The sequence below is a fragment of the Hyperolius riggenbachi genome, chromosome 9 (genome assembly GCF_040937935.1).
Source record: "Hyperolius riggenbachi isolate aHypRig1 chromosome 9, aHypRig1.pri, whole genome shotgun sequence".
NCBI classification, from domain to species: domain Eukaryota; kingdom Metazoa; phylum Chordata; class Amphibia; order Anura; family Hyperoliidae; genus Hyperolius; species Hyperolius riggenbachi.
This window is the reverse complement of record NC_090654.1, coordinates 246,603,090-246,629,515: the sequence shown is the minus strand read 5'-3', so window position 1 is coordinate 246,629,515 and position 26,426 is coordinate 246,603,090. Positions and strand designations below refer to the sequence as shown.

The following is a 26,426-nucleotide window of genomic DNA, read 5'->3' as shown; positions in this document are numbered from 1 at the left end:
TTTGATAGATAGGAAGCAAAGATTGGTTCGTTGATGGTGTAGTGAACGATGTATTACAATATTTCACTTCCGATCAAAATTTCTGATCGCTCGAACGATTTTTCGCTAGAAATTGGACCGTTAGTGGCCAGCTTAAGACTGTAATCATCCAGCGCCGTGGCTTTTCATGACATATTGCGTCTGTGGATGAAAGAGGATATATCCCAGGCACGGCTACGGTGGTAGTTTTTTGAAAGAGTAAGGGCTGCCACATTGGGGCGCCTCTACAAAAGAATTTATTGCTGTGCAGATTGTGCCCAACTATTATCTCAAGTCATGGAAATCCAATAAACGGAAGAAACAAACTATTCCTGTACAACATATTGCTTTACTCCATGCTCTCTGGATTTAATTAATGCTAAGAACACATTTATCAAAACAGGATTACAGCATAAAAATAATATACATTAAAAAAAAAAAAAAAAAGGTAACAAAAAATTTCAAGTACGATAAACCCAATAAATAGCAGTTATGGGTCTCAGGCCAGTGACAACTGACCGAAAATGACAATTTTGTAAAGTTCATTTTGTTACAAAACTCCATCTACTTTGTATAATTCTGCTGATCACAGAACAGCATCTGTACAAGTCCATATATATATATACACACATGACATGTTTATAGGAGAATAAGTTCCATCGGTCATTGCATCGCATCGGTCAATAGCCGTCATCGTCATCCATGTCGCAGCCGTACTCTGAAATCAAACATGAAATATTATCTTACTAATATTATAAATGTGAAAGTTTGGATGTTTGTTACTCAATCACGCAACAATAGCTGGACGGATTTGAATGAAATTTGGCACACACATAGCACATTACCTGGAATAACATATAGGATATTTTTTATCCCCATAACCAAAAAGTGGGCGGAGACCAATACCAATTTGCCTGGGAAAATGTAAACTGCAGCCATTCTTACACTGTTAATGGCAGGGTTCTCAAATTTGCACAGTTGGTCACTCAGTGACTGGGGTTAATATTCAGAAAAGTGGGTGGAGCCTACAACAGTCAATCAAAATTCACCTACTGATTTTCAAAGTGAATATTTAATTGCCGTCAATTTTGCACCGTTAATGGCACAAGCCTCAAACCTGATACAGTTGGTCATTGGGTGAGTGGGATTCAAATTCAGAAAAGGGGGTGGAGCCACAGCCAATCAGATTTGTTTCATTTCAATGCAAATTATCGATGCCAAAGACCACAAAGCTCACAAACTAGGTCATTGAGCAATTAAGTAATTGTGTGTTCGGGTTAGAAAAAGTGTGCGGAGCCAACAACAGCCAAATACATACCTGGGCCATGAGCTAGTGTATAATAATAGCAAAATGCATAGAGTAATTGCTGAGATATAAACAGGCTATTTTTTGTAAAACAAACTATGCAGCTATTCGTCCTGCAGCCACTGCCAAACTGGCCTTTACAGACCCCAGGCAGCCAGGCGTAATTGCAAATCATCGGCCCCCAGCAAAACTTTGATGATTGTGTATGACTGCAGCTCTGAGTCTGACTCTGTGTACAAGTCTGGGTCCGCGTCTGTGTGGGTCTGCTTCTTTTTTCACACAGGTTTGTCTGTGTGTGCTGTGTTCTCTAGGTCTGACTCTGTGTACGCCTGCAAGTCCAGTTCTGACTCTGTGTACGCCTGCAAGTCCGGGTCTGACTCTGTGTACGCCTGCAAGGCCGGGTCTCACTCTGTGTACACCTGCAAGGCCGGGTCTCACTCTGTGTATGCCTGCAAGGCCGGGTCTCACTCTGTGTACGCCTGCAAGGCCGGGTCTCACTCTGTGTACGCCTGCAAGGCCGGGTCTCACTCTGTGTACGCCTGCAAGGCCGGGTCTCACTCTGTGTACGCCTGCAAGGCCGGGTCTCACTCTGTGTACGCCTGCAAGGCCGGGTCTCACTCTGTGTACGCCTGCAAGGCCGGGTCTCACTCGGTGTACGCCTGCAAGGCCGGGTCTCACTCGGTGTACGCCTGCAAGGCCGGGTCTCACTCTGTGTACGCCTGCAAGCCCGGGTCTCACTCTGTGTGCGCCTGCATCTCCGGGTCTATGTGCACATGTAAGGACAGGTCTGCATGCACCTGCAAGTCAAGGTTTGCATTTGTGTACACCTGTGTCTTAGTGTGTGCCTGCAAGTCCGAATTTGCATCTGTGAGCATTTGCGTCACCAGATCTCCGTGTGTATGTGTCCCTGTATATTTATTCCTGTGTGTGTGAGAAGGGAAAAGGGAGGCTGTGTCAAGGTTGGTCAGTGTTTCTGTGTATGAGTGCCAGTACGGATGCCCAGAGAAAATAGTGCAAGCTAGGAAATGAAAACCAGAATCTGGCTGCTATGGGCAACATCCAGACTGCAGCAAGTCCCCTAGGTACAAATATACATTTCCCACAATGATGTGTTTGAGGTCCAGTAAACTAAAACACAGGTAGATTTATGAAAGAGGTCCTATCTAAACTCTAAGATTTGCAACGGGAGTTCTTGCCTAATGATCAGAGGGCTCCACCTGCACCGGATTTAATCCTATACCACAGGGGACACGTCTGTACCTCACTGCACTGACTGGACTGCTTTACCCCACCATGTGGTGCGATTACAAATGTCACTACGGCAGCAAGTAACGGAAATGCTTAGCAATGGACATACGGCTAACAAAAAACATCCAAACATGGTTTTAATCTTCCCTCTACAGAAAAGAGATTGCGTGAAATTGAGCATTCAGCTACATACACGTGTTGGTTTAAACTTGGCAGATGATAAAGACTGCCTCAGCCGAGAATCGTAAGTCAATCCAGCGTGTGTACAGTGACCGCCAATGTCTGCTATAGATCTGGCATGCGATCCCCAAGCTGAATGAGCAATGATCTCTTTGTTCTCCCTGCTCCCCCACCTGCGGAAATCCGATCAGAAGCAGGCTCTTTACAAATAACAAATAATCAGCAGGCTCCAGTCTGCAAACCCCAGAGAAACTTCAATCCATACCAGGCAAACCTCCATGGGAAGGGAGTGGAGTGGCAGCTTGGCCATTTCATTTCTTTTAACATTATGGAAGGGGAGGGATGTTATGGGTTTAACGTGAACCAGAGACGAAGCACCCTCATGTATTTTACCATATACAGGATCTTCTCAAAAAATTAGCATATTGTGATAAAGTTCATTATTTTCTGTAATGTACTGATAAACATTAGACTTTCATATATTTTAGATTCAAATACACACAACTGAAGTAGTTCAAGCCTTTTATTGTTTTAATATTGATGGTTTTGGCATACAGCTCATGAAAACCCAAATTTCCTATCTCAAAAAATTAGCATATTTCATCCGACCAATAAAAGAAAAGTGTGTTTAAAACAAAAAAAAAGTCAACCTTCAAATAATTATGTTCAGTTATGCACTCAATACTTGGTCGGGAATCCTTTTGCAGAAATGACCTCTTCACTCAGTGTGGCATGGAGGCAATCAGCCTGTGGCACTGCTCAGGTGTTATGGAGGCCCAGGATGCTTCAATAGCGGCCTTAAGCTCATCCAGAGTGTTGGGTCTTGCGTCTCTCAACTTTCTCTTCACAATATCCCACAGATTCTCTATGGGGTTCAGGTCAGGAGAGTTGGCAGGCCAATTGAGCACAGTAATACCATGGTCAGTAAACCATTTACCAGTGGTTTTGGCACTGTGAGCAGGTGCCAGGTCGTGCTGAAAAATGAAATCATCTCCATAAAGCTTTTCAGCAGATGGAAGCATGAACCCACTTTTGAACCAGAAACAGCGGCAGAAACGCCTGACCTGGGCTACAGAGAAGCAGCACTGGAATGTTGCTCAGTGGTCCAAAGTAGGGGGAAGCCTCTGGATCCATAGCCAGGTTTCCCCCCTCCTCCCCGTCCCACGGTGGTCTCGCTGGGCCCCCGAAAACACAGCTGACAAAGAAAGTCGGCTGTGGCACAGTAGAGCCTGCAATATTTACCTTCTCCAGCTCCAGCGCAGTAGCGGTTCTCCGCTCGGGTTCAGGCAGAAATAGCTGATCCCAATTGAATCCACTCTACTGCTCAGGCGAATTGTGCCTGTGCAGCTGTGTGGATCCAATCAGGATCGGCTATTTCCGCCCGAGTGGAGAACCGCTACTGCGCCGGAGCAGGTAAATATTTACATAGCCGTCGTTCGGGGACAGCTAGCAAGACCCACCATCCCACTACACCACCTATGCAAGATGGTGGGATGGAGGAGGATGAGGGAAGCCTCGATAGAATTCAGAGACTTCCCCCTCCCGAGGTAAGTACCCCACAGGGGACGTTTTTAAAGTTACAGGTCCTCTTTAAAAAAAACAATTGAACCTGAGGTGTCACAAAGCTCAAAAAAGTAAATACTTACCAAAGAAGGCTTTGCTTGCAGCCCCCAGAAACATCGGGGCCATACTCCTCTCTTGGCACAAGCGCACCTGCATCGTAGCACGGAGATCCTCATGCACAAGCATAGTACGGCTGCACTTGTGCCTGAAAATGAGCACTGCCCATGTCCCTACCAACAAGACCTTATGAGTAATCTCCAAGGGGTCAGAGCTCAGCAACCAGGTACCAAAGGACAGTGTGGGAAGACCCTATAGGATCCAGAGGCTTCCCTCTTCTAAGGTCAGTATTTACGTTTTGACACTTTGGGTACGCTTTGAGTTGAAACTGTATCTACTTTTAGGGATCAAGTCATAAACTATTCCTCACTGAGCTTATCCCCATTGGCTAACTGACACAAGACAGTTGCCCACTAATCATGTCTTAAGACGGTGATAGTTGGCCAATGGGAGCAGCTTGGTGAGGAAGGAAGGGGCGGGCACAGTTTACAACCAAGTCCTGAGTTTCACTTCATAAATTATTGGACACATTTATGGATTCATTTTAAATTGCTATAATATTTCAGCCATTCTGGTCAGGGAACAGTCTTTGTCTGCTCATTTTGTGATGTAGACCTCTACTAATCCACAGCCAGCTGTTAGCAGAAATAAAGATGGATAATATTGAACACTTACCGCCTCCCCCCATCATCTGGAGGGCGCTTACACAGTGCTCCTCCTCCTCTTCCTCCTCCTCTTCAGCTTCCTCCTCCGGGTTGTACGCGACTGGCCCAGTCTCCACCAGGACGTTAGGCGGGGTCTCTACAATTGGTGTAGACGGCTGTAAAAAGAACATCACCATTAAAGAGAGTCTATTGTACCACAAAGTAAAATATGGTGTGTGAGTACACTATATTACAGGAGCTGCCACGCCCCTAAAAGTAAAATACGGTAAGTACACTATTACAGGAGCTGCCACGCCCCTAAATCACAGAGGATCAGCACTACAGACAGAAATGCCACCTTCTGCATTTCCCTCATAACAGCTGCACCTTCATTTTCAATGTCCACATATCCGTCACAGAGGAACACACATGGCCTGATTTACACAGGTTCTCAAGGGCCTAGAATAGACCCAGCTAAACTTGCCTGGATATAGTAAGTAAAAAATTGTTTGTATAATCAACGTCATATTAGCTTTGTACTGCATTGGATAGGTATTAAACTAATTGTGTGAACCCAAGGTGAGAGACATATTGAGGCTGACATTTATTACCTTTTAAACAATGCACGTTGCCTGGCTGTCCTGCTGATCCTCTCCCTCCAATACTTTAAAGGGGTTCTGTGTACAGTATTAAAAACAAAAAACAGACACTTACCTGGGGCGTCTATCGGCCCCCTGCAGCTGTCATGTCTTGTGCCGGCCTCCTACGATTCTCCGTTCCCCACTGCTGGCCCGGTCTAATTATTTGTCTAAATAGACGAATAATACTCACTCCTGCGCGCGTCATTGAAAGCTTACTGCGCAGTAAGCTTCCGATGATGCGCATGGCCGCGCAGCCGCAGTTCTATTGCAGGAAGAATTAGACCAGCATCAAATAACAGAGAACCATAGGAGGATGGCGCGAGACATAACAGCTGCAGGGGGCTGATAGAAGCCCCAGGTAAGTGTCAGTTTTTTGTTTTAATGCCCTACACAGAACCCCTTTAACTGCTTGCATCACGCCGATGGGTGTGACCGCGGCGGCAGCCCCAGGAACGCCTAACGCCGATCGGCATAGAGTCCTGGGGCAACAGTTTGCAGGAGATCGCGCGCACATCTCCTGCTTGTGGGCCGGAGCTCCGCCCCACCTTCAGTCTCCGGGCGGCGGTTGCCGCTCGGGAGACTGTTAGACAGCGAAACTGCTGTCTATTTACATGTACACCGCTGCGAACTACAGCAGTGCTGTACTGGGGACAGCCATGTTACACAGCTGTCCCCCTGGGGGACAAGAGAGCGATCGGCTCTCATAGGCAGAAGCCTATGACAGCCGACCGCCAGGATTGGCTGCCGGGGGTAGGGAGGGGTTTTAGTAAAAAAAAATAATAATAAAGCAAAAATTACAATATTTATTAATAAAAAAATAAGGTAAATATTTGTAAAAATAAATAAATAAACACTGTGGGGGGATCAGACACCACCAACAGAAAGCTCTGTTGTTGGGGAGAAAATGGTGGCAGGAAAACACCTGTGTGCTGTGTTGTGCGGCCCTGCAGCTTGGCCTTAAAGCTGCAGTGGCCTATTTGTGAAAATTGGCCTGGTCTTGAGGGGGGGTTTAACACTGCAGTCCTCAAGAGGTTAAGGCCATAGACCTTTAACAAGCATAATCCGGTGTCCTTGACTCAAGTCTGACTAGATTAGCTGCATGCTTGTTTCAGGTGTAAGATTCGGACACTAATGACTGGAAAGAGGAGTAAGGACACACGGGCAGCTGGAAAGGTTTAAAAGGAAATAACTATGGCAGCCTCCATAGGTCTCACCTCGGGCTCCTTTTTAATATTTGAACAGATTTCTGCTAAAAACTGTTTGACATCAAGTGGTGCAAGGTGGTGACTGGATGCTCCCCAATTGATTTTTATGGGGTCAGTGTACACTCTGCTGCTGAACTGTTATCTGTGAGAGGTGGCAGACAGAGGTTATGTAGACTGGACCCATGCTTTCTTATGGATGTCGGTTTGCCCATTGCAGACATTTCTGATCCTGGAATTCCAGACTCTAAAGCCCCATCTACACCATACAATTTTTTGTGCGATTCGATTGATCGATTCGATTCAATCAGACATGTCTGAACGGGAGTGTGATCGATTTGCCATTGTTTTGCAATGACATTTGACCACACTCTCTAATCCCGATCGGACATGTCGGATTGAATCGAATCGATGAATCGAATCACACAAAAAATTGTATGGTGTAGATGGGGCTTAAGAAGGGTGTAATTCTACAGGTGTGATCCTTTGTGACAGATTTTTGTGAACTGAGCTGACACTGAGTCAGAGCAGCTTCTGCGGGGACGCCTGACCCCTCCGCTCCTCCCTAATTAATGAAGATTTATTGGCAGGTCACATGTGAACAGATCATGTGCCTCTAGTGTGGATGAGATCACATGCAGGGCAGCATCTGACATGTTATGTTCTGTCCACTGAACACAGCAGCCCAGCCATAGAGTGGAAGCCTGGATCAATAATACTATGAACTCGTCTGTGACAGAAGAACACTCCTATCTGACAAAAACGATGTGCTCCATCTATTAAATGCCTGCAGCTTCGGGCGGGACCCAATCACAGCAGTTCTCAGCAATGAGGCAGTCATGTGACATGGATATGAGTGAAAACACCAATTTCGTACAACAGGGCTCGGCAACACTGCAGAATATCACTGATCCAGCAATTTGGAACTGGATTTATTTTAGAACGTTTGTGAGAAGATAGAAATTTTAACTTTGGCCACATCAGAATATCACTGAAAGATGAATCAAATTCAGGTTTCCGGTACGGCAATCACATTCACAACCTGCAGCAAGGATTTGAGCTTGAATTGTTAGTGAATGTATACTGAAGTGAATTGAAACTACGTAAAATGAAACTCTGATCAATAACGTATTATCGCTATATTCAGGTTTTTGCTTTTGTTCTACAATACATCCCTAGCAGTCCCATATTCCTATTATCAATTTAAAAGGTTATATTTGTAAATATATATGATGCCATGAGGCCTGAATGCGAAAATAGGGCACGGGCGCTCAACGCGGACGGCGTGACAAGTAACCTATAACTGTATGGGCACCGGGTGATGGGGGGGACGGACATAAAACATTAGGGGGGACAGCGGTCAGGGGTTTTCGTTGCGTTCATCGTTTGCAATTATTGCACGCCATTCCCGCCGCCCACCTGATTGAGCAGGTCAGCCTGAGATTTTCCTGCATGTCCAATCGATACTTGCAACCAATTTCTGCTGGAAATTAATAAAATTATTGAACGGGCATGCTCCTGGCGCCATCAATTTTTATCAGATTTGCTAATTATTAAATCTGATGGTCAATCAGCCGCCAAGTCTATATGTATGTCTACCTTTAGAATACAGAAAAATAAAAAGTGTACCAAGGCAGATTTCAAATATACAAAGTACTATAAACTACTATACTACTTGTCTGTTCAGGTCCGCTTTAATGGCCTTCCTTCACAAGATAACTGATTATTGTACATATATACATATATATATTACAATGCAATGCAATAACTGATGATTGTACATATATATATATATATTACAATGCAGTTTCCCTTTTAAGGGAACTTAAAGCGACGTGTAAGTAACAGTGGCAAGCATACATATAACTATGCTGTGCACACTTTCTTCTTTCCCTGCCTGAAAGAGTTAATATTCAGCTATGCAACTGACAGTTTTTCTCCAGTCGGCACACTGTCGGACTATAGCGTCCCACACTGATGAGGAATTACAGCCATAAAACAGTTTCCTGGCAGAAAACTGGCCTGCTAGTTGGTAAACACAAGAGGTTAACCCTATGTCTGCTTCCATGAAAGCAGGAAGTAGACACACTGCAGATTTATTGCAGGATTGGTATCAGCTGTAACAAAGAAATGTTTTTCTTCAAAGGTTGCATATCTTTTAGAGCAGAGAGGACGTTCAGGTCCGCTTTAAAGAAATAACAAAGAATCTTCCTAAGAAAGGGGATGAAACACCTCTGGAGGAATCTTGGTTCCTAGGGCTACATCGGGGTAAGTGTTTCCCGTCAGCAGGAGACGCGTGAGAGGCGGGGCACCTGGGACAAGCATCTCACTGGCTCCTGGAGTTTGTAGCAGGAGAGACATCACCTAATTAAAATATGACCCCTTCCTAATGATCATGCCCATCGCCGTCCTGCCGCACTTGTGAAATGGTGCCATTCTGGTAATGAAGGAGAATAAATGTGATAATGTGTGTCCTCGGGCAGCGCACAGAGCTGTTCCACAAGTTTAATGCTTTTTATATCATCACGGCTGTTTAAAATGCAGCTCCCTAAATACCGGACTTGTATAATCATCTCTTATCTCCGGCAGAGAGAAGTTTCAGAAATTGTTACAGAAGTTCTGAAAAGACGATCGCGTTCCGATGTATAACAAGAACGTTACGGGTGCTGGCTGGCTAGAGATGCGAGGCAAGGTCAGCACACAGTCAAGACTCCTTTGTCTTAACTTAAAGGACCACTGTCTCCAAAGTTTTTAAATGTAAAATACATGTAAACGCATACAGATAAGAAGCATGTTTCTTCCAGAGTAAAATGAGCCATCAATTACTTTTCTCATATGTTGCTGTCACTTACAGTAGGTATTAGAAATCAGACATTAATGACAGGTTTTGGGCTAGTCCATCTCTCTATAGGGGATTCTCAGCAAGGCCTTTATGAAGACACTCCTTGAAAAACATTTATAAAAAGATTCTGGCCAGCCTCTGTGTTCGCTGCTTTTCAAAAATTGGACAGAGCAACTGCCATTCAGAAAATGCTTTTGAAAATAAAGAAAACCCGGAGAATCCCCCAAAGAGGAGATGGGCTGGTCCATTCTGTCATGGCTGGTCGGTTCTGTCAGATTTATACTACTTACTGTGAGTGACAGCAACATAGGAGAAAAGTAATTTATGGCTCATTTAACTCTGGAAGAAACATACTTCTTATCTGTATAGGTTTACATATATTATACATTTTAGAATTTTCGCAACAGTGGTCCTTTAAGCAGAAAAAAAACCTTATGAAGCAGGCTTCCCAAACATTTTACAAAGCACCACCAATTCAACGTACATACAACTGTTTCACACTCAATGGTCCTCCTCAGTGTATGGTATGGATTAATACGGCTCTAAAAGGTAGGACTTGGACAATTAAGTCTCACTGAGTACTCTGTGAGCCAGAATCACTGTAAAATTAATAGACTATAGGCACACTAGACACCAGTGGACCTGGATGAGCATCTGGCTTTTAGGGATGTAAATGAATGATTTGAATACTCAGGCACCTTGGGAGTTCCCTCTACACACATACAACTGAATAATGCATAGCTTTTTTTTTTGTTTGTAAGGAGCTGTAGGTTCTTTTTTTAGTCCCTTACACATTCCCAGTTGTTCTGGTTCACCAATAAGGTGGCCCACACGCCATACAATTTTTAAATATCTGTTCAATTCAAGAATAGCAATCAACACACCATACAATTTTTTTAAATATCTGTTCAATTCAAGAATAGCAATCAATTTTTCTGACTGATTGTAACAATTCAAAAATCTGACCAATGTACCACACACCTATGTTCATTTTTTTCTCCAATCATGAATAAAATAATTGAAAGCTCAGAAAAAAATTGATTGGAACTGTACATCAAGTAATTGACAACCCACCACACACCATACAATTCTTGATAAAGTTGGTCTTAAATTTCCAACATGTGCAATCTCCAAAAATCGAAAGAAACGGGAAATTCGTTCAGGTTTATCGATCAAAAGCAAAGAAAAGCTCTCAATTTTTTCGGGACAATCGATCAAAAGTATCAAAGTGGTGAAAAATTGGATCTTTTGTATGGTGTCTTATGTATAGTGTGTGGCCACTGTTAGGGTAGAGCTTTTGAATGTGGAACTCCATATCAAAACAAAACCAGATGCGGCCTGCACCAGAGGGGGTTACACCACCCTGGTCGCAGCACTCCATCTCTCAGATACTTCCCCAATATGGCCTTGATAGAGGAAGTATCAGAGTAACTGAGCGCCGTGCCCAGAGGTGGTGACCAGGGTGAGTTAACCCCCTCTGCCCAGAGATCCCAAATACAGAAGCTCCTCCTTGTTCCCCATGAGGTAACAGGGTATTCCATACTGGCCATTGTCAGTGTGCAGCTATGACTGGATATCCAGAAAATCACCCAGCTTCTCATCCATGAACCAACCTCAAGACAGAGAGAAGGTGAAGAGGCACCAATGTGTATAAAATACTATAAAATCAATAAAAATAAGAAAATTGAGGTGGCTTACCTCACAGACAACAACTCACTTTAGGCAGAAATATTCAACAAAATTAAGCACAGGCAACGCGTTTCGCAGGATCAAGCGCACCTCCTCAGGCCAAACAGTGCCGCTGCAGCCGAATAACCCCGAAACACGTTGCCTGTGCTTAATTTTGTTATTAAATATTTCTACCTAAAGTGAGTTGTCGTCTGTGAGGTAAGCCACCTCAATTTTTTTATTTTTATTGATTTTAAAGTATTTTATACACATTGGGCGCCTCTTCACCTTCTGTGCCTTACTCCCTCCACTTCTCAGTGAGGGAAGCCTCATACACCTGACCCAGGGTGGAATTCCACCACCTTACGGGGTTCAGCGTGCATGAGCTAGAGAGCGACCGCCTCCAGGATTGCTGGTATATCTGAGTGGAGTCAGGTTTAAAGGACACCCGAAGCGAAAATAAACTAATAAAACAAACGATTGTATCTATCTTGCTTCTCCTGAAAATGACTTTTTAAGATATTCCACAGTTTTATTTTAAGTTTAAATATACTTTTTAAGTTTGAACTGTTTTATTGTTTTTGCTCAATGACACATTTATTGAAGTATGCCAGAGCTAAAATCTATGAACTATTAATCCTTTTTATCTTTTTCCAGCTCTCAGAAGCCATTTTCTGCTAGGAAAGTGTTTTATAGTTGGAATTTCTTATCAGTGAGGGTCACACTGTCACTTCCTGTCTGAGTCATAACTGAGTCAGCCACTTACGTACCTGATATTTAACTCTTTCAGGCAGAGAAAGAAAAAAAGGAACACAGCATAGTTATCACTGTGATTGGCACTGTACATACACATGTCTATCTCATCATGTCACACGTCACTTCAGGTATCCTTAAAGACACTCCACCTGCCTAATGTGGTCGGTTGCCCCGTGTGCAACCACCCTTTGTGAGTATTCCTTTGTAGAACCTCTTAATATACTCATCAGCTTGTTCCCTTTAACTTTTATTTAAAGAAAACTTAGTAGTCACTAGAGATGGTCGACAAAAAACTACAAATTCCAGCTTGTATGCAAATTGTATGTAGATTGGGCCAATGAGAGGAAGCAGGAATTGATACATCACTCTCTGACTCAGCCTTTCTCAATCTTTTTACCCTGAAGGAACCCTGCAAAAACTTTTGGATCTTGAGGAACCCCTGCATTTATTTTGCAGGCGGCATGATCTTTAAAAGTAGGTGAGGCTGTTTATTTCACCACCCCTATTATACTGCCACTCATTATAGTGTCTCCTTACCCTAGTGCAGTGATGGCGAACCTTGGCACTCCAGCTGCTACAAAACTACAAATCCCATCATGCATCTGCCTCCCCGAGTTATGCTTAGAGCTGTCAGAGTATTTGCAATGCCTCATGGGACTTGTAGTTCCACCACAGCTGGAGTGCCAAAGTTAGCCATTACTGCCCCAGTGCATTTTATGAATGTGCTCATTATTATTCTGACACCCAATTTAGTGCTTCTTTTTACAGTACCCCCTATTATAATGTGCTCTATGATACTTCCCCTACAATGGGGGAAAATGCCAGGGAACCCCTGCAGAGTACTACGGGAACTCTGGTTGAGAAAGCCTGCTCTGACTGAATCTGATCAGAGAGGGATTTCTAGGCTGCCCACACACTGTATACAGACTCTCACCTGTTTTGCCAGGCGTGTCCTCCAATGTCCAGTGGGCTTTTTTCCATGCCGCAGGGCTCCTTCCCCCTTTGAACTTCAGCTTGTGTCACATGACAGGCAGAGAAGAAGACAAACACTTGAGGTAGGGCATGTATGCTGCTAGACCTCTAGTGTTTGAACTTCAGCTCGACACGACAGGCAGAGAACTCTCAGATTGGAGGAGCCCTGCGGCATGGAGTAAACCACCAGACACAGGAAAACGTGCACCAGCAGGACAGGAGAGATTACCGCTAACTTCCTGACTTGTTTGTCGACAAATGGAATGCTGCTAGCGACGCGCTCCTGACCGGCCACTGATCGAGTAAAATATTCCAATCAACCAAATCGATCTTTGTTGAACAGAAATCGATCGATCACTGTTTGCATTAGCAGATTGGATCACAGTAATCAAATCTGCTCATTATCGACGGCGTAAAATCATCTAGCATATGGCCAGCATTATCGACCATCTGTAGAAGCCATTTAGATCATGCAGTGTAGATAACAGGCACTGATATTATTAAGTATTTACGTAGCGCCAACATATTCTGCAGAGCTGTACAGAGTATATTGTCTTGTCACATAACTGTTCCTCAGAAGGAACAGCTCACAATCGAATCCCTACCACAGTCATATGTCTATGTATGTATCGTGTAGTGTATGTATCATAGTCTAGAGCCAATTTAGGGGGAAGCTATTTAACTTATCTGTATGTTTTGTGGGGATGTCGGAGGAAACCAGAGTGCCCGGAGGAAACCCACCCACATATACATACATTTGTATACCTCTAGCAATCATACGATGTGATATTTCATACTGCACCACTGTTCTGTGCATGAGTCTTATCCCGCCTTGCAGGAAACGTCTGTCACCGGGACATACAGTTACAGGATCTTTCAGTGCCGCTAGACTAATCAAACAGCGGGTATTCTCCATAACTGACCTGAGACTGGCATCTGTGCGTCCATATGTGAAATCTGGCACCAAGGGGGGGCGGGGATATGCCAGTCTCTCAGCAGGATGCATGCATATGGAAATTCATCCATCCGCAGAGACTGCCTTCATTCCTCACTATAAGTTCCTGATAGAATTGGTACAGATGGTATTTTGATCCAATCTATGCCCCGCTAACTGTAAACAGCCATCCAGGAGGATTTCACAAACAAGCCATGACTTTGCTGTCTCTGCGGTGAAGCTGCAGCATCAGCTGACCTTTCATGTACGAAAACGCGAAGTGACAGTTACCTGTTCCAGTGCTGACTTCTTCAGCGGTTGCGGGGAAACCAGAGGTCGTATTCTAAAAGACAAAAATGGAAGAATGATCAGCGCCAGGCATCGCAATTAATAAAAGATGAAGGAGCAAAAGGGCTCAGCGGTTTATCGTGAACATTCTCGATAAAGGTTTTCATAGGAGCTGTGATGTACGGCAAGGAAAAGTGTCACAACATGAGCAGCATCAAGTGTAATCAGTTCACTGTAAGGAACGGCACTACAGCCGCTACTGCGGATAGGAAAACAAAACAGGGCATAAAGAAACAACGCACAGCAACTGAACTGTGAGCTCAAAGCTCTACTAAACGTGTTTCCCTCTCAGTACCAGGATAGGGTCAGCAGGCATTACCTGCTAAATGGCATTATTTAGGGCACGTTTCCACTTGAGCCGTACGCAGCGGCACTTCCAGGTCTGCGGATGCGCTGCCGAATCCCATCAGCCGTCCCATGCACGGCTATGGGATTCGCACAAATTCAGATGGAAATGCTGGCCGAATCGCTAACGCAAGCGATTCGCCCGGCGGTGCCATTGTTCTCTATGGCAGAGTTTCCCCGCGTGATTTGCCTGCGGGGAAACTCTGCGGATTCGGAGCAAAAACCGCTCAAGTGGAAAGGAGCCCTTAGTCAGTACAAATCAGGAATGCAGAGGGTGCCAGAGAGAAAATCTCACACCAGACCCCATGCAGTGTCTCTTCAGCTGTGATCCAGCTTCTGTACAAAGTGTGGGCACAGTGGCATAGCCAAGGAGCTTGGGGCCCCAGTGCCAGATTTACATGGGGCCCCAAGCACTCTATGGATATGGAGCCTCACAACCTACCAAGGACAGTTTCAGTGTCAGAGATGTGTAATCAGAGTATGAACAATTAATTAAAGGGATACTGTAGGGGGGTCGGGGGAAAATGAGCTGAACTTACCCGGGGCTTCTAATGGTCCCCCGCAGACATCCTGTGCCCGCTCAGCCACTCCCGGATGCTCCGGCGCCGCCTCCGGTTCACTTCTGGAATTTCTGACTTTAAAGTCAGAAAACCACTCCGCCTGCGTTGCTGTGTCCTCGCTCCCGCTGATGTCATCAAGAGCGCAAAGCGCAGGCCCAGTATGGTCTGTGCCTGCGCAGTACTCTTCTAGTGACATCAGGGGAAGCGAGGACATGGCAACGCAGGCACAGTGGTTTTCTGACTTTAAAGTCAGAAATTCCAGAAGTGAACTGGAGGCGGGGCCGGAGCATTGGGGAGTTGCTGCGCCAGCACAGGATGTCTGCGGGGGACCATTAGAAGCCCCGGGTAAGTTCAGCTCATTTTTCCCCAATCCCCCTACAGTATCCCTTTAAGAATGACTACTGTTCAATGCTCTTATAGAGGTGTTCATTATCAGCATAGCACCAATGAAAAGCGAATATGAAAAATGCAGGAGGGCATCTAATGGGCCCCTGTGGTTGAGGGGCCCCGATGCGATCGCTAGCTCTGCACCACTACTGCTATGCCACTGTGTGGGCATCTTGAGGCAAAATGTCTGTACCCAGGTATTATTTAGTATTTATATAGTGCCGGCATCTTCTGCAGCTCTATACAGAGTATACTGTTGTCACTTAACTGTCTCTCAGAGGGGATCACAATCTAATCCCTACTATAGTCACATGTATGTAAGGCGTAGTGTATGTATTGTAGTCTAGGGCCAATTTAAGGGAGGGGGGGGGGGGGGTGGAGAGCCAATTAACTTATCTGTATGTTTTTGGGATGTGCCTAGAGGAAACCCACGCAGAAACGGGGAGAACATATAAACTCCATTCAGATAGACCCCTGGCTGGGATCGCACTAGGGACCCAGCGCTGCAAAGAGATAGTGCTAACCACTAAGCCAGCATCTCCCATGGCACTGTACAGCAGAATACAAGGTGTAGCATTACACTATAAACAGACCGGTTCTCTCATGAAGCAAGGTGAAACATTTGCATCAGGCGCAGAGATTTCAGGGGCAGCATTGTTTTACTGTGTGTACCTTCCTGGAATGGAGTGGCTGAGGGTGAGCACAGGTTGTTTGTCACAGCCAGCCAGGGTGCTATTGTGTGGAGCTGCAGCATGTCATGTGAGAACATTAAATGAAGCAGAGTAAATTGTCGGGTGCTTTGCGATCATTCCAAAAGTCTAGAACTGACCCTGATTATAAACAATACAACAGCTAACAAGTCAATAGTGGATTACAGCTGATGCAGTGAACACATCAACTACAGATCTTTACATAGGGGTGGAAGATGAGCACCCACATTACGTAGCATTAGGAGACACAAGGAAAAAAAAAGAGCCCTGGCCAATCAGCCTTATGCCTTCCTACACACCATGCAATTTCCTGTCAGATGGACACATCAAATCGATTTCAGACAGGTCCGAACTGATTTCTTATCATTTTTCTAATTAATTTTAAGATCACTTCTATACAAAATGGATAAGAAAGTTTGGAGATCAGATGGGACCTTTTATTATTATTATTTATTGTATTTATAAAGCGCCAACATATTACGCAGCGCTGGACATTAGTTTAGGTTACAGACAATATTTAGGGGTGACATACAGCAATACGACAATACAGGAATACAAGAAAGACCAGATCATGCAGCACAGTATGACCTGTTAAAAATAATCGGTTCAACCCATCTATCTGATGGGAAATTGCATGGTGTGTGCCAGGCATAAAGGGTTAAGGGATAAGACAATAGGGGAGGGGAAGTCATGAATAGAACCGAGAAGGCACTACACATGCTCTGGTTACTAACGAATAGTTATCACAGACAAGTACATGCAGTGGGGGTGACAGCTGTTCCGCGTAAACAAACAACGCTTCTTCAGAAGCTAGTATAGCACACACGTATACTATAGTACTATGCTAGCCTCTGAAGAAGCATTGTTTACGCGAAATGGCTGTCAGGCTCTCACCCCCACTGCAAGTACTTGTCTGTAATAACCGTTGATTAAAGGTAACTGGAGCATGAGTAGTGCCTTCTCTGTTCTTCTGCACATTGTGACATTTTTGTAACATTGAGTAGCAGCTTTTCCAATTACAGTGATCGAATCTGCAGGAAAACAAGCAGAAAAATTGGTGTGTGGCTGTTTAAGAGGGGTACTTACAAACTCAGGTTGACAGATAAACGCCTAAAACATCTAGTATTAGATACTGCAATAAATGGAACGAGAGTTCTAGCCTGTAGTGTGCCTCCTTCTATATCCCAGAGGTGAGGAACAATAGGAAGATACAAAAGGCCTCCTACATTCTTCTTGTAACCGATAACACCACCCAGAATGTTGCCCATAAATGAGTACTAGAGGATGGGATGGAGAGAAGGATTAAAAAAAAGAAGAAATCCAGGCCAACAGCTGGATATCTATACACTAAGTGTGGTACTCATAAAATATTGAAGGTATAATAATTAGAAAATCCATTTGTAATGCTATAATTCCGCCCAACCCAATTAACTGGTATCATCACTACAGCTTACCAACTGTCCACCAGCCTGCCACCCCCACCCAGATACCATCTGTGTACACAAGCACTATGGGCTCAATTCAAAAGCCTCACCCGCATTCGCTAATGCAGAAAACAGATGATTTTATCGAACAAACTGTGAAATGTCAATTGACCAAGGCTGTTACCGCATGGAAAACTAAAATTACCGTCTAGTGAGGAAAATGACCGATTTGTGAGGAACATTATCAACTAGTAAGGGAAATTACCGATTAGTGAGGAAAATGATTGCCTAATGAAGAAAATTACCGTCTAGTGAGGAAAATTACCGATTTGTTAGGAACATTACCAACTAGTAAGGGAAATTACCGATTAGTGAAGACAATTATTGCCTAATGAAGAAAATTACCGATTAGTGAGGAAAATTATTGCCTAATGAAGAAAATTACCGATTAGTGAGGAACATTATTGCCTAATGCAGAAAATGACCGATTAGTGAGGAAAATTATTGACTAGTAAGGAAAATTACAGATTAGTGAGGATAATTACCAACTAAGTGAGGGTAATTACCAACTAGTGAGAAAAATTACCGACTAGTGAGGAAAATTACCGATTAGCAAAGGAAAATTACTGACTAGTGAGGAAAATTACAGATTAGTCAGGCAAATACAGTTTAGCGAGGAAAATTACTGGCTAGTGAGGAAAATGACCAACTAGTGAGAAAAATTACTGACTAGTGAGGAAACTTAACAACTCGTGAGGTAAATTCCTCAATAAATGTCAATTCAGAAGATTAGAGCATGCAGTAAAATCAAGTGCGATTATTCGGTATATCCAGCCTGAAGCTGTGGGTAAGATAAACAGTCATTCAGTAAGGTGATCAAGAGGAAACAGAGCAGAGAAAAGGTGAACACTATTCAGGAAAATAAGAAATTTAGAATTGTAATGTAAGAGTGTAACTAGAAATCACGACACACTGCAATAAACAGAAATTGGAAAGACAGGCCAGGCAGGATACTAAAAAAAACCCCCAAGAAACTTGTTATAGGTAGCCAGGTACAGGTGTCCCCAATATAGGTAGCCAGGTACAGGTGTCCCCAATATAGGTAGACAGGTATAGGTGTTCCCAATATAGGTAGACAGGTATAGGTGTCCCCAATATAGGTAGCCAGGTATAGGTACCCCCAATATAGGTAGCCTGTTATGTTGGTGTAACACACTGGGGGGATCTTTGACACGCAACACATAATAATGAAATGCTGATGACTTTTTTTTATAAAGATATTGTTCTTTATACTAACAGTATTTAGCAGTAACACTGAAATGTGGGATGATCCAAATACTCCTTAAGGTAGAGGATTGTCACACAGCCCCCCACACTGCTGACTTGTCATGAGAAGTTCTGTCACTGTTGTTATAAGGATGATGACACTGTGGTAATACTGAGTTTGGAAACTGCCTGCTCAGGGTCCTTTTCCACTAGCAATCACTAGCGTTCACGCTGAACGCTAGCGATTTCTGAATCGCAAAGTGCAGGAAAGTTTCAGCGCTTGTGTTCACGATTTTGCTATGCACTGTATTGCATAGCAAAATCGCGGCAAATATCGCTCCACGGCGCGATCGCGTTTGAGGCAAAAATGAATCGCGGTAGTGGAATTAACCTACTGCAATTCCTGTGTTATTTAGCAAACCCTAGCGATTGTAAAATCGCTAGCGGTTTGCGGTTTTGCGACTCAGCTAGCGCAAACCGGCTAGTGGAAAAGGGCCCTGAGCAGGCAGTTTCCAAACTCAGTATTACCACAGTGTCATCATCCTTATAACAACAATGACAGAACTTCTCATGACAAGTCAGCAGTGTGGGGGGCTGTGTGACAATCCTCTACCTTTACTGCTCAGCAGAATCTAATTTTAACTTGTTCCATGTATTGAAATGAAATTGAGTGAGTGTGTTTGTTTTGTTGAGGCAGGAAATTCCACGTGTTCAGTGAAGGAAAATGAAAAGAATTTGGGATCCTCCGGAGACTTGACAGGCTCTTCCCAGCTTCACCTAACAAGAAAACAGCTAGATTGCTTTTTTACCACATCGTGACCTTCCACAGGAGTCAGCAGCTGCTGTCAGAGTGGCCATATGGAGCCTCACATTGCTGGCTGCCATGGCTACAAGGGATGTCCCCAGTGATGAGGCAGAGCTGGTGTACTGCAGTCAACCCCGCTTTGGGGCCGCACTGCAAGTTGTCTATAGCATCTCTGGCAATCTTTCCAGCAGAGCCACAGAGCACAGCGGGCCTCTAGCCAGAGGACTTCTGCTTTACCTGCACAAGAGTGAGAGACTTTCTTATTGTAAAACGACCATGTTTTAAAGAGCAACTGTAAAACATCCTACCTAATCAAACGCAAGTGTCTCTGCGTCCCATGTCCCTGTATTTTTTTTTTTTTTGCAGTGCGCATGTGCAGGGAGGGATGCAGAGACACTAATTATGAGGAGAGCTGGAGGGAATGACGCGGCGGGAGGCAAGGAGGGGGGTGTGAGCACGCGGCAGGCGTGCGTGCGCATGCTTGCGCAGCGGATAAGCGGTGACAGACCTAGTGACTAATGGCCCATACTCACGGGCAACTTTTTGGCCTGTCGCCAGCACACGTGAGCGTGTGCGCGACAGGCCGGCGACAGCTCGTCGCCAGGTCCCTCCGCATACACACGGCGGAGGGACCTGGCAACTGATGCGGCGGAAGCTGTCGCTGTTGCTCCTCCCCCCGCCGGAAGCCCAATGTATTACTTATCTTGTTGCTGTCGCTAGTCCGCGTACTCACGCGGACTAGCGACAGTTGCGGCGGCGACTGTCGCCAGGCGATTGAGCGGTTCAATCGCCTGGCGACATCAGCGACAAGCAACAGTTCGGGGTGTGCGCCCGTGCAACGCCGCATACTCACGGGCGACCTGTCGCCGCAACACGCGCGCGCCGTGTGTTGCGGTGACAATTGTAGCCCGTGAGTAGGGGCCATAAGGTCACTAGTAATTAATAAAATTGCTTATTTTTACAATACTAAATAATTATTTAGTTAGTGTTTGCCCATTGTAAAATCTTTCCTCTCCCCCATTTATATTCTAAAATGTATCACAGGAGGCAACATCTTTACTGGCAGAGGATCTCTGTGGAATGTTTGGTTAGAGTTCTAAAACCAGTAAAAAAATTAAAAAAATAGATCATCGGTCGCCCATAATACTAGGGGTGGGAGCGGGGGAGATTCTGTGGCCTGGTTTCGCCGGACCTCAACGCCAATGAAAGTCTATGTGGCCTTTTATACTGACGTGCGACGTTTTTGCCGCTCCTCCAACGCGAGTGCATACCTATGTTATCATTGATTCACATGGCGATGTGCGGTGGCCCGGAAGTCATGTAAGTCTATGGCGACACGTAAATTAAAATAAAAAAGTAGTGTTGCAGCGCACATGCGTAGAACCGTATTTTAGCAATACACTTCTGCGCAGTTCCTTTCTTCGGCCGCAGGAAGTTAGCGCTCGAGAGCTTAACTTCCTGCTTGGCCTGCTGCCTGACAGGTATTACCACGTATTAACGCAGTAATCTGCGAATGCTTGTTTTTGGCGGTGCGATCCTGGCACCGCACAGCACAAAAAACGCCAGTTGGCAGTGTGAAACTGGCCTCAAAGGGAGGGTGGAGCTACAAATCGATATAAATGGGAAGTGTTTCTGATGCTTAAAAGGACCACTATCGTGAAAATAAGTAAGCAGTTAAAATCTGACAGAATCGACAGGTTTTGGGCTAGTCCATCTCCTCATGGGGGATTCTCAGGGTTTTCTTTGTAATCAACAGCATTTCCTGAAAAACAGTTGCAAAGTCTAACTGACAAAATAGTGTGCAAGTGAGTAGGGAGGCCGGCTGGTATCTTACTATTTTGGCAGTTAAACTGCTGTTCAGGAAATGCTGTTGGAAACAAAGAAAACACTGAGAATCCCCTATGAGGAGATGGACTGGTCCAAAACCTGCCAGTTCTATCACATTTTAACTGCCTACTTTTTTTGCGATAGTGGTCCTTTAAAAGTACTATATAGTACTATAATTCAACGCCTGTCAGCTGCTCACAGTAGCCACATCATCCAGAAACTCCCTCCACGTAAGAAAAGTTACTTTTTTGGCCAGCTCCAGCTCAGGTTCACTTTAAGAACTGACTGGATCAATCAAAATCATCATCTGATCGATCCAAATTACAAAACTGAATAACTCAAAATATGCCTCAAGTCAACATTATAACTAGCATATCATTAGCCATCTTTACTAGAAGGTATGACACACACTTTCTGCTGCTAAGCAACCAATCTGCCTGCTTGCAGAACAACCACTTTCTACAGAGGTAGGGGACCACCTTATAACTAGTGATAAAGATCGCTGGCTGGCTGGGATATGTAGTGCTTTGCCCACCGCAAAGCAGAAAACTGTGTTCATTTTACAGAGAAAGAGGACAGCCTATCACCAGGGAAACGACAGGAATATCCCACAATTCCTCTTCCCCAGCATCCAGCCGTAACCCGCACCCTTAATAATTTCACGTTATCTCACTGAGAATGAGAGAAAAGGATGGAGAAAACGTCTCAGCTGAACAAAGAGAACTTTGACAGAGGGGAATTACTGCTATAATTCAGCTGCTATTATGTGGCTGAAGAAAGCAGGTTGTGACAAGGCTGGTGAATAAGACGCAGAAATCACATGAAAAGCCACTTGGGAACTTATTCTCAGAGTATCAATGCGTTCATTGTGAGGGGAATATATCATTAGAGATATTAGAACTCCAATTACACCTTCACCTCATAATAGAGACTTGCTTTATGTCCCTGGCTGGTACGGGTGACGTTTCCCACTACAAAGGACAAGTATATATATATATATATATATATATATATATATATATATATATATATAATGTGTAATAGCTCCTACTATACAGGGCTATCAGAGGTCACAGAGAACAAGATACTCCTTCCTCCAGAGTATTTATTACCTCTGTGGTCTGGATTCACTTACTCTTCAGAAAACTACAGTGATGGCTTCACCTCCTCCCCCCCCCCCCCCCCCCCCCCCCAGCATTATAACATCACCCCCTCACACATCAGCCGCTGAGTGTGCACAAAGATCTGACACATACATGTACATCTACTCACACTTTGCATGTCCTCTTATGCTCTCTTTTGATCAAATCCTTTTTTTTTTGTATTAATTATGTATGTTTGCTGTATACCCCGGTGGCAAAATCATGCTGATCAAGGTGTTGCCAGAAAAAAACAATGATGTTAATAAAGCTACGAGCAGCTCCCAGGTGCCTAAGGAAGAGGACCTGGTGCACTTTGTTGACGTCTATCAACAGCTCTCTGGGATTTGCTGCTTAGAAAGCTGAACACCGAGCAGAGTGTTATCTTCAGTCTCTGTTACGTAAAAATAGACGCAAACGTCAGAGCTTTGCGTGGTAACCGGTCTATTGCTCCAGGCGAGCCCCTGGAACAAGCCAAAGGGCTCTCTTGGCTCTAACAAGAGAACTAGATGAAAGTGTGCAGAAGTGCTTGGCAATTCATGGAACTAGTTTTAAAGAGTAACTGTCGCGAAAATCTTAAAATTTAAAAAACACATACAAATAAGAAATAAGTTTCTTCCTGAGTAAAATGAGCCATAAATTACTGCTCTCCTATGTTGCTGTCACTTACAGTAGGTAGTAAAAATCTGACATTACTGACAGGTTTTGGGCTAGTCCATCTCTCAATAGGGGATTCTCAGCATGGCCTTTATTCTTTATAAAGACACTCCCTGAAAAAGATTTATACGAAGATGCAGACCAGCCTCCCTGCTCACCGTACACTTTTTTTGGCAGTTAGACAGAGCAACTGCCATTCACTAAGGGCCCGTTCAGATCAGAAATGCGGATGGCCATGCGTGCGGAACGCATGCGGACCGCAACGCGTACGAACGCATGGCCATCCGCGTTTGTGTGCGTTGCGTGGCTGATCCCATCACTGAAAAGTGAATGGGACAGCCACGCGTTTTAGCAAAATCTGCGTGCAGCATGCGTTCCCGGACCGCACAGGTCCGGAACGCATGCAGTGTGAACATCAGACATTGCACTCTATGCAATGTCTGATGTCGTGCGTATCGGCCACCTGCACGCGTTTCCAAAACGCGGCTGGAAACGCGTGCAGTGTGAACGGGCCCTAAGTGCATTTTGAAAATAAAGAAATCCCTGTGAAACCCCCATGAGGAGATCGGCTGCCCCATGGGGAGGCACAAGAGCGATCGGCTCTCATAAACTGATGCCTATGCACATGACCTTGTCGCCGCACAGTAACGCAAAGCTATGTGAAGGCTGTGCAACTGGCCTAAGTGTTGTGGAAATTAGTACTTTCCATTGTGAAAAATCTTAGTGGTGCTTTTATTGCAGTTTATATATAAAAAAAAAAGACCATGTGTGGGAGATTGAACATACAGAGGGTATAGATGTGTGGGGCACAGTCATACCTCCCAACTTTTCGAGATGAGAAAGAGAAACACTTAAGCCACGCCCCTGCCACACCCCTGATCACGCCCCCGTCACACTCCTAGTCACGAATACAAAAAAATTTCATGAGAAAAATATGTTGATTTATAATTCAAACCACACTAGTCTTTTCTACCCTGGTTTATTTCCCTTCATTTAAACATTTTAAAATTAGCAATATATCAATTTAAAGGATGGGAATAAAGTTTAGAGTCAAACATTTTTTAGCAGAGAAATATATATATATTTACATAGAAAAAGGGACAAACTCCTGAAAGAGGGACAAATGAGGAGGAAAGAGGGACAAATGAGGAGGAAAAAGGGACAGTTGGGAGCTATTGGGAGCTATGCCCAATCGTGTAGTGGGTAGCACTTAGGATTTGCCTGCTGGGATCCCAGGATTAAATCTGAGGCAGGACAAGCCGAATCTGCATGGAGTTTGCTTGTTTCCTCCTACAGTCTGAATATAAACAGATCGCATAATTGGCTTCTCCCCGCGAACAAACCCTGCCATTGGTCAGTTATGGCCTATCCGTAGAACCACGTGAGCTACTGTGCAAGCTGGAAAATAACTGTGTGAAAAGCATCCATTCTGGGCCCCGCAGCACTTGAAATTGCGCTCACTGCATGTCCATATGCTCCAGATAATCACAGCCAATAAAGACTATAAACGTCAGTGAAAAGAAGTGGTATTCCGAAGAAACAAGCAGATACGATATAATCAACTGCATAAAACGAAAAGGTTCAACTGTCAGCCAGATCAACTGTAAGATAACCACTCCCTGAATCATGCAGCAGTTCCTCCCTGCAGCTCCTTCACATCAGTATGCTTGTGTTGCAGCCTCCATGCTGCACACGTGACAGAAACATTACAAGCACGATCCATTATACTTAATAGAGGCCATTCACACCTAGGCTTCACAGCTGTGACATGTTATAGCAGAACTAAAGACAAATCCAACAAGAGGATCATCATACAGAGAAGTGATTCTGAATGTTCTGCTGGAATTTGTCAGTCCTGGGCGAGTATACTGTATTGTGGGGCAGTTAGGATGATGTGATCACTTTTTCCTGCAGAGGAACGCCCACATAGAGCAGTGCTGTCCAACTTCACGGGCATGGAGGGCCATTTTTTTTTTCAGACCCCATGGTGGAGGGCCGAAGGCTCTTGCTAAAGCCGCAACCCCCCCCCCCCCCCCCCGAAAAAAAAAATGCAATTAAAGGACAATTAGATTGGCAGCACTTTCCACAAAAATGCAATTTAAGATTTTGGTGAAGTTGCGTGGCGTACACGGTGCGTCAAAAACCATGGGGGTTCTGTTGCAAGTAGACGCCGAAAAATGGGTGTGGCCATGGACCAGAATGTAGGTGTGGCCACGGGTGGAGACAAATTTACATGAACTTAGCAATGTGGGACATTAGATTAGGACAGTGGTGGCGAACCTTTTGGAGGCCAAGTGCCCAAACTGCAACCCAAAAGTCACTTATCTATCGCTAAGTGGCAACAGCAATTTAAACTACATACAAACTTTTCAACTCATACATGAACATTATGGAAAATCCAAAGTTTAATGCTATTGTCTCATGATGATGATTCAGCTTTTCCATAGTCTCGCAGTTCGCAATCATGTGAGCCCCAACAAGACAAATTCAGCAATCATGAGACCCCCAACAAGACAAATTCAGCAATCATGAGGCCCCCAACAAGACAAAATCAGCAATCTTGAGGCCCCCAACAAGACAAATTCAGCAATCGTGATGCCCCCAACAAATCAGGAGGCCCCCAACAAGACAAATTCAGTAATCATGAGGCCCCCAACACAACAAATTCAGCAGTCATGAGGCACATAAATAGAGAGCATTTCACATAAATAGGCAGAAGATAGTGACAGGTGTCCCCTCCAGTTAGAGAGTGACAGGTGCCCCCCAGTAAGAGAGTGACAGGTGCCCCCCAGTAAGAGAGTGACAGGTGCCCCCCAGTAAGAGAGTGACAGGTGCCCCCCAAGTTAGAGAGTGACAGGTGCCCCCCAAGTTAGAGAGTGACAGGTGCCCCCCCAGTTAGATAGTGACAGGTGCCCCCCAAGTTAGAG

At 44.6% G+C, this 26,426-nt stretch overlaps 1 protein-coding gene across 3 annotated transcripts in view; it reads right to left on the bottom strand.

Moving 5' to 3' along the window:
- Nucleotides 1-364: 364 nt before the first annotated feature.
- BRF1 (BRF1 RNA polymerase III transcription initiation factor subunit) overlaps nucleotides 365-26,426 on the bottom strand; it is a 452,239-nt gene continuing 426,177 nt past the window's right edge. For all 3 annotated transcript variants that reach the window (XM_068254252.1, XM_068254253.1, XM_068254254.1), the window contains 3 exons: nucleotides 14,323-14,374; nucleotides 5,048-5,192; nucleotides 365-736 (listed from right to left, as the gene is read on the bottom strand). In XM_068254252.1, the coding sequence (XP_068110353.1) occupies nucleotides 699-736; nucleotides 5,048-5,192; nucleotides 14,323-14,374 (235 nt within the window). In that variant the 3' untranslated portion in view covers nucleotides 365-698. The remainder of the gene's footprint in view (nucleotides 737-5,047; nucleotides 5,193-14,322; nucleotides 14,375-26,426) is intronic.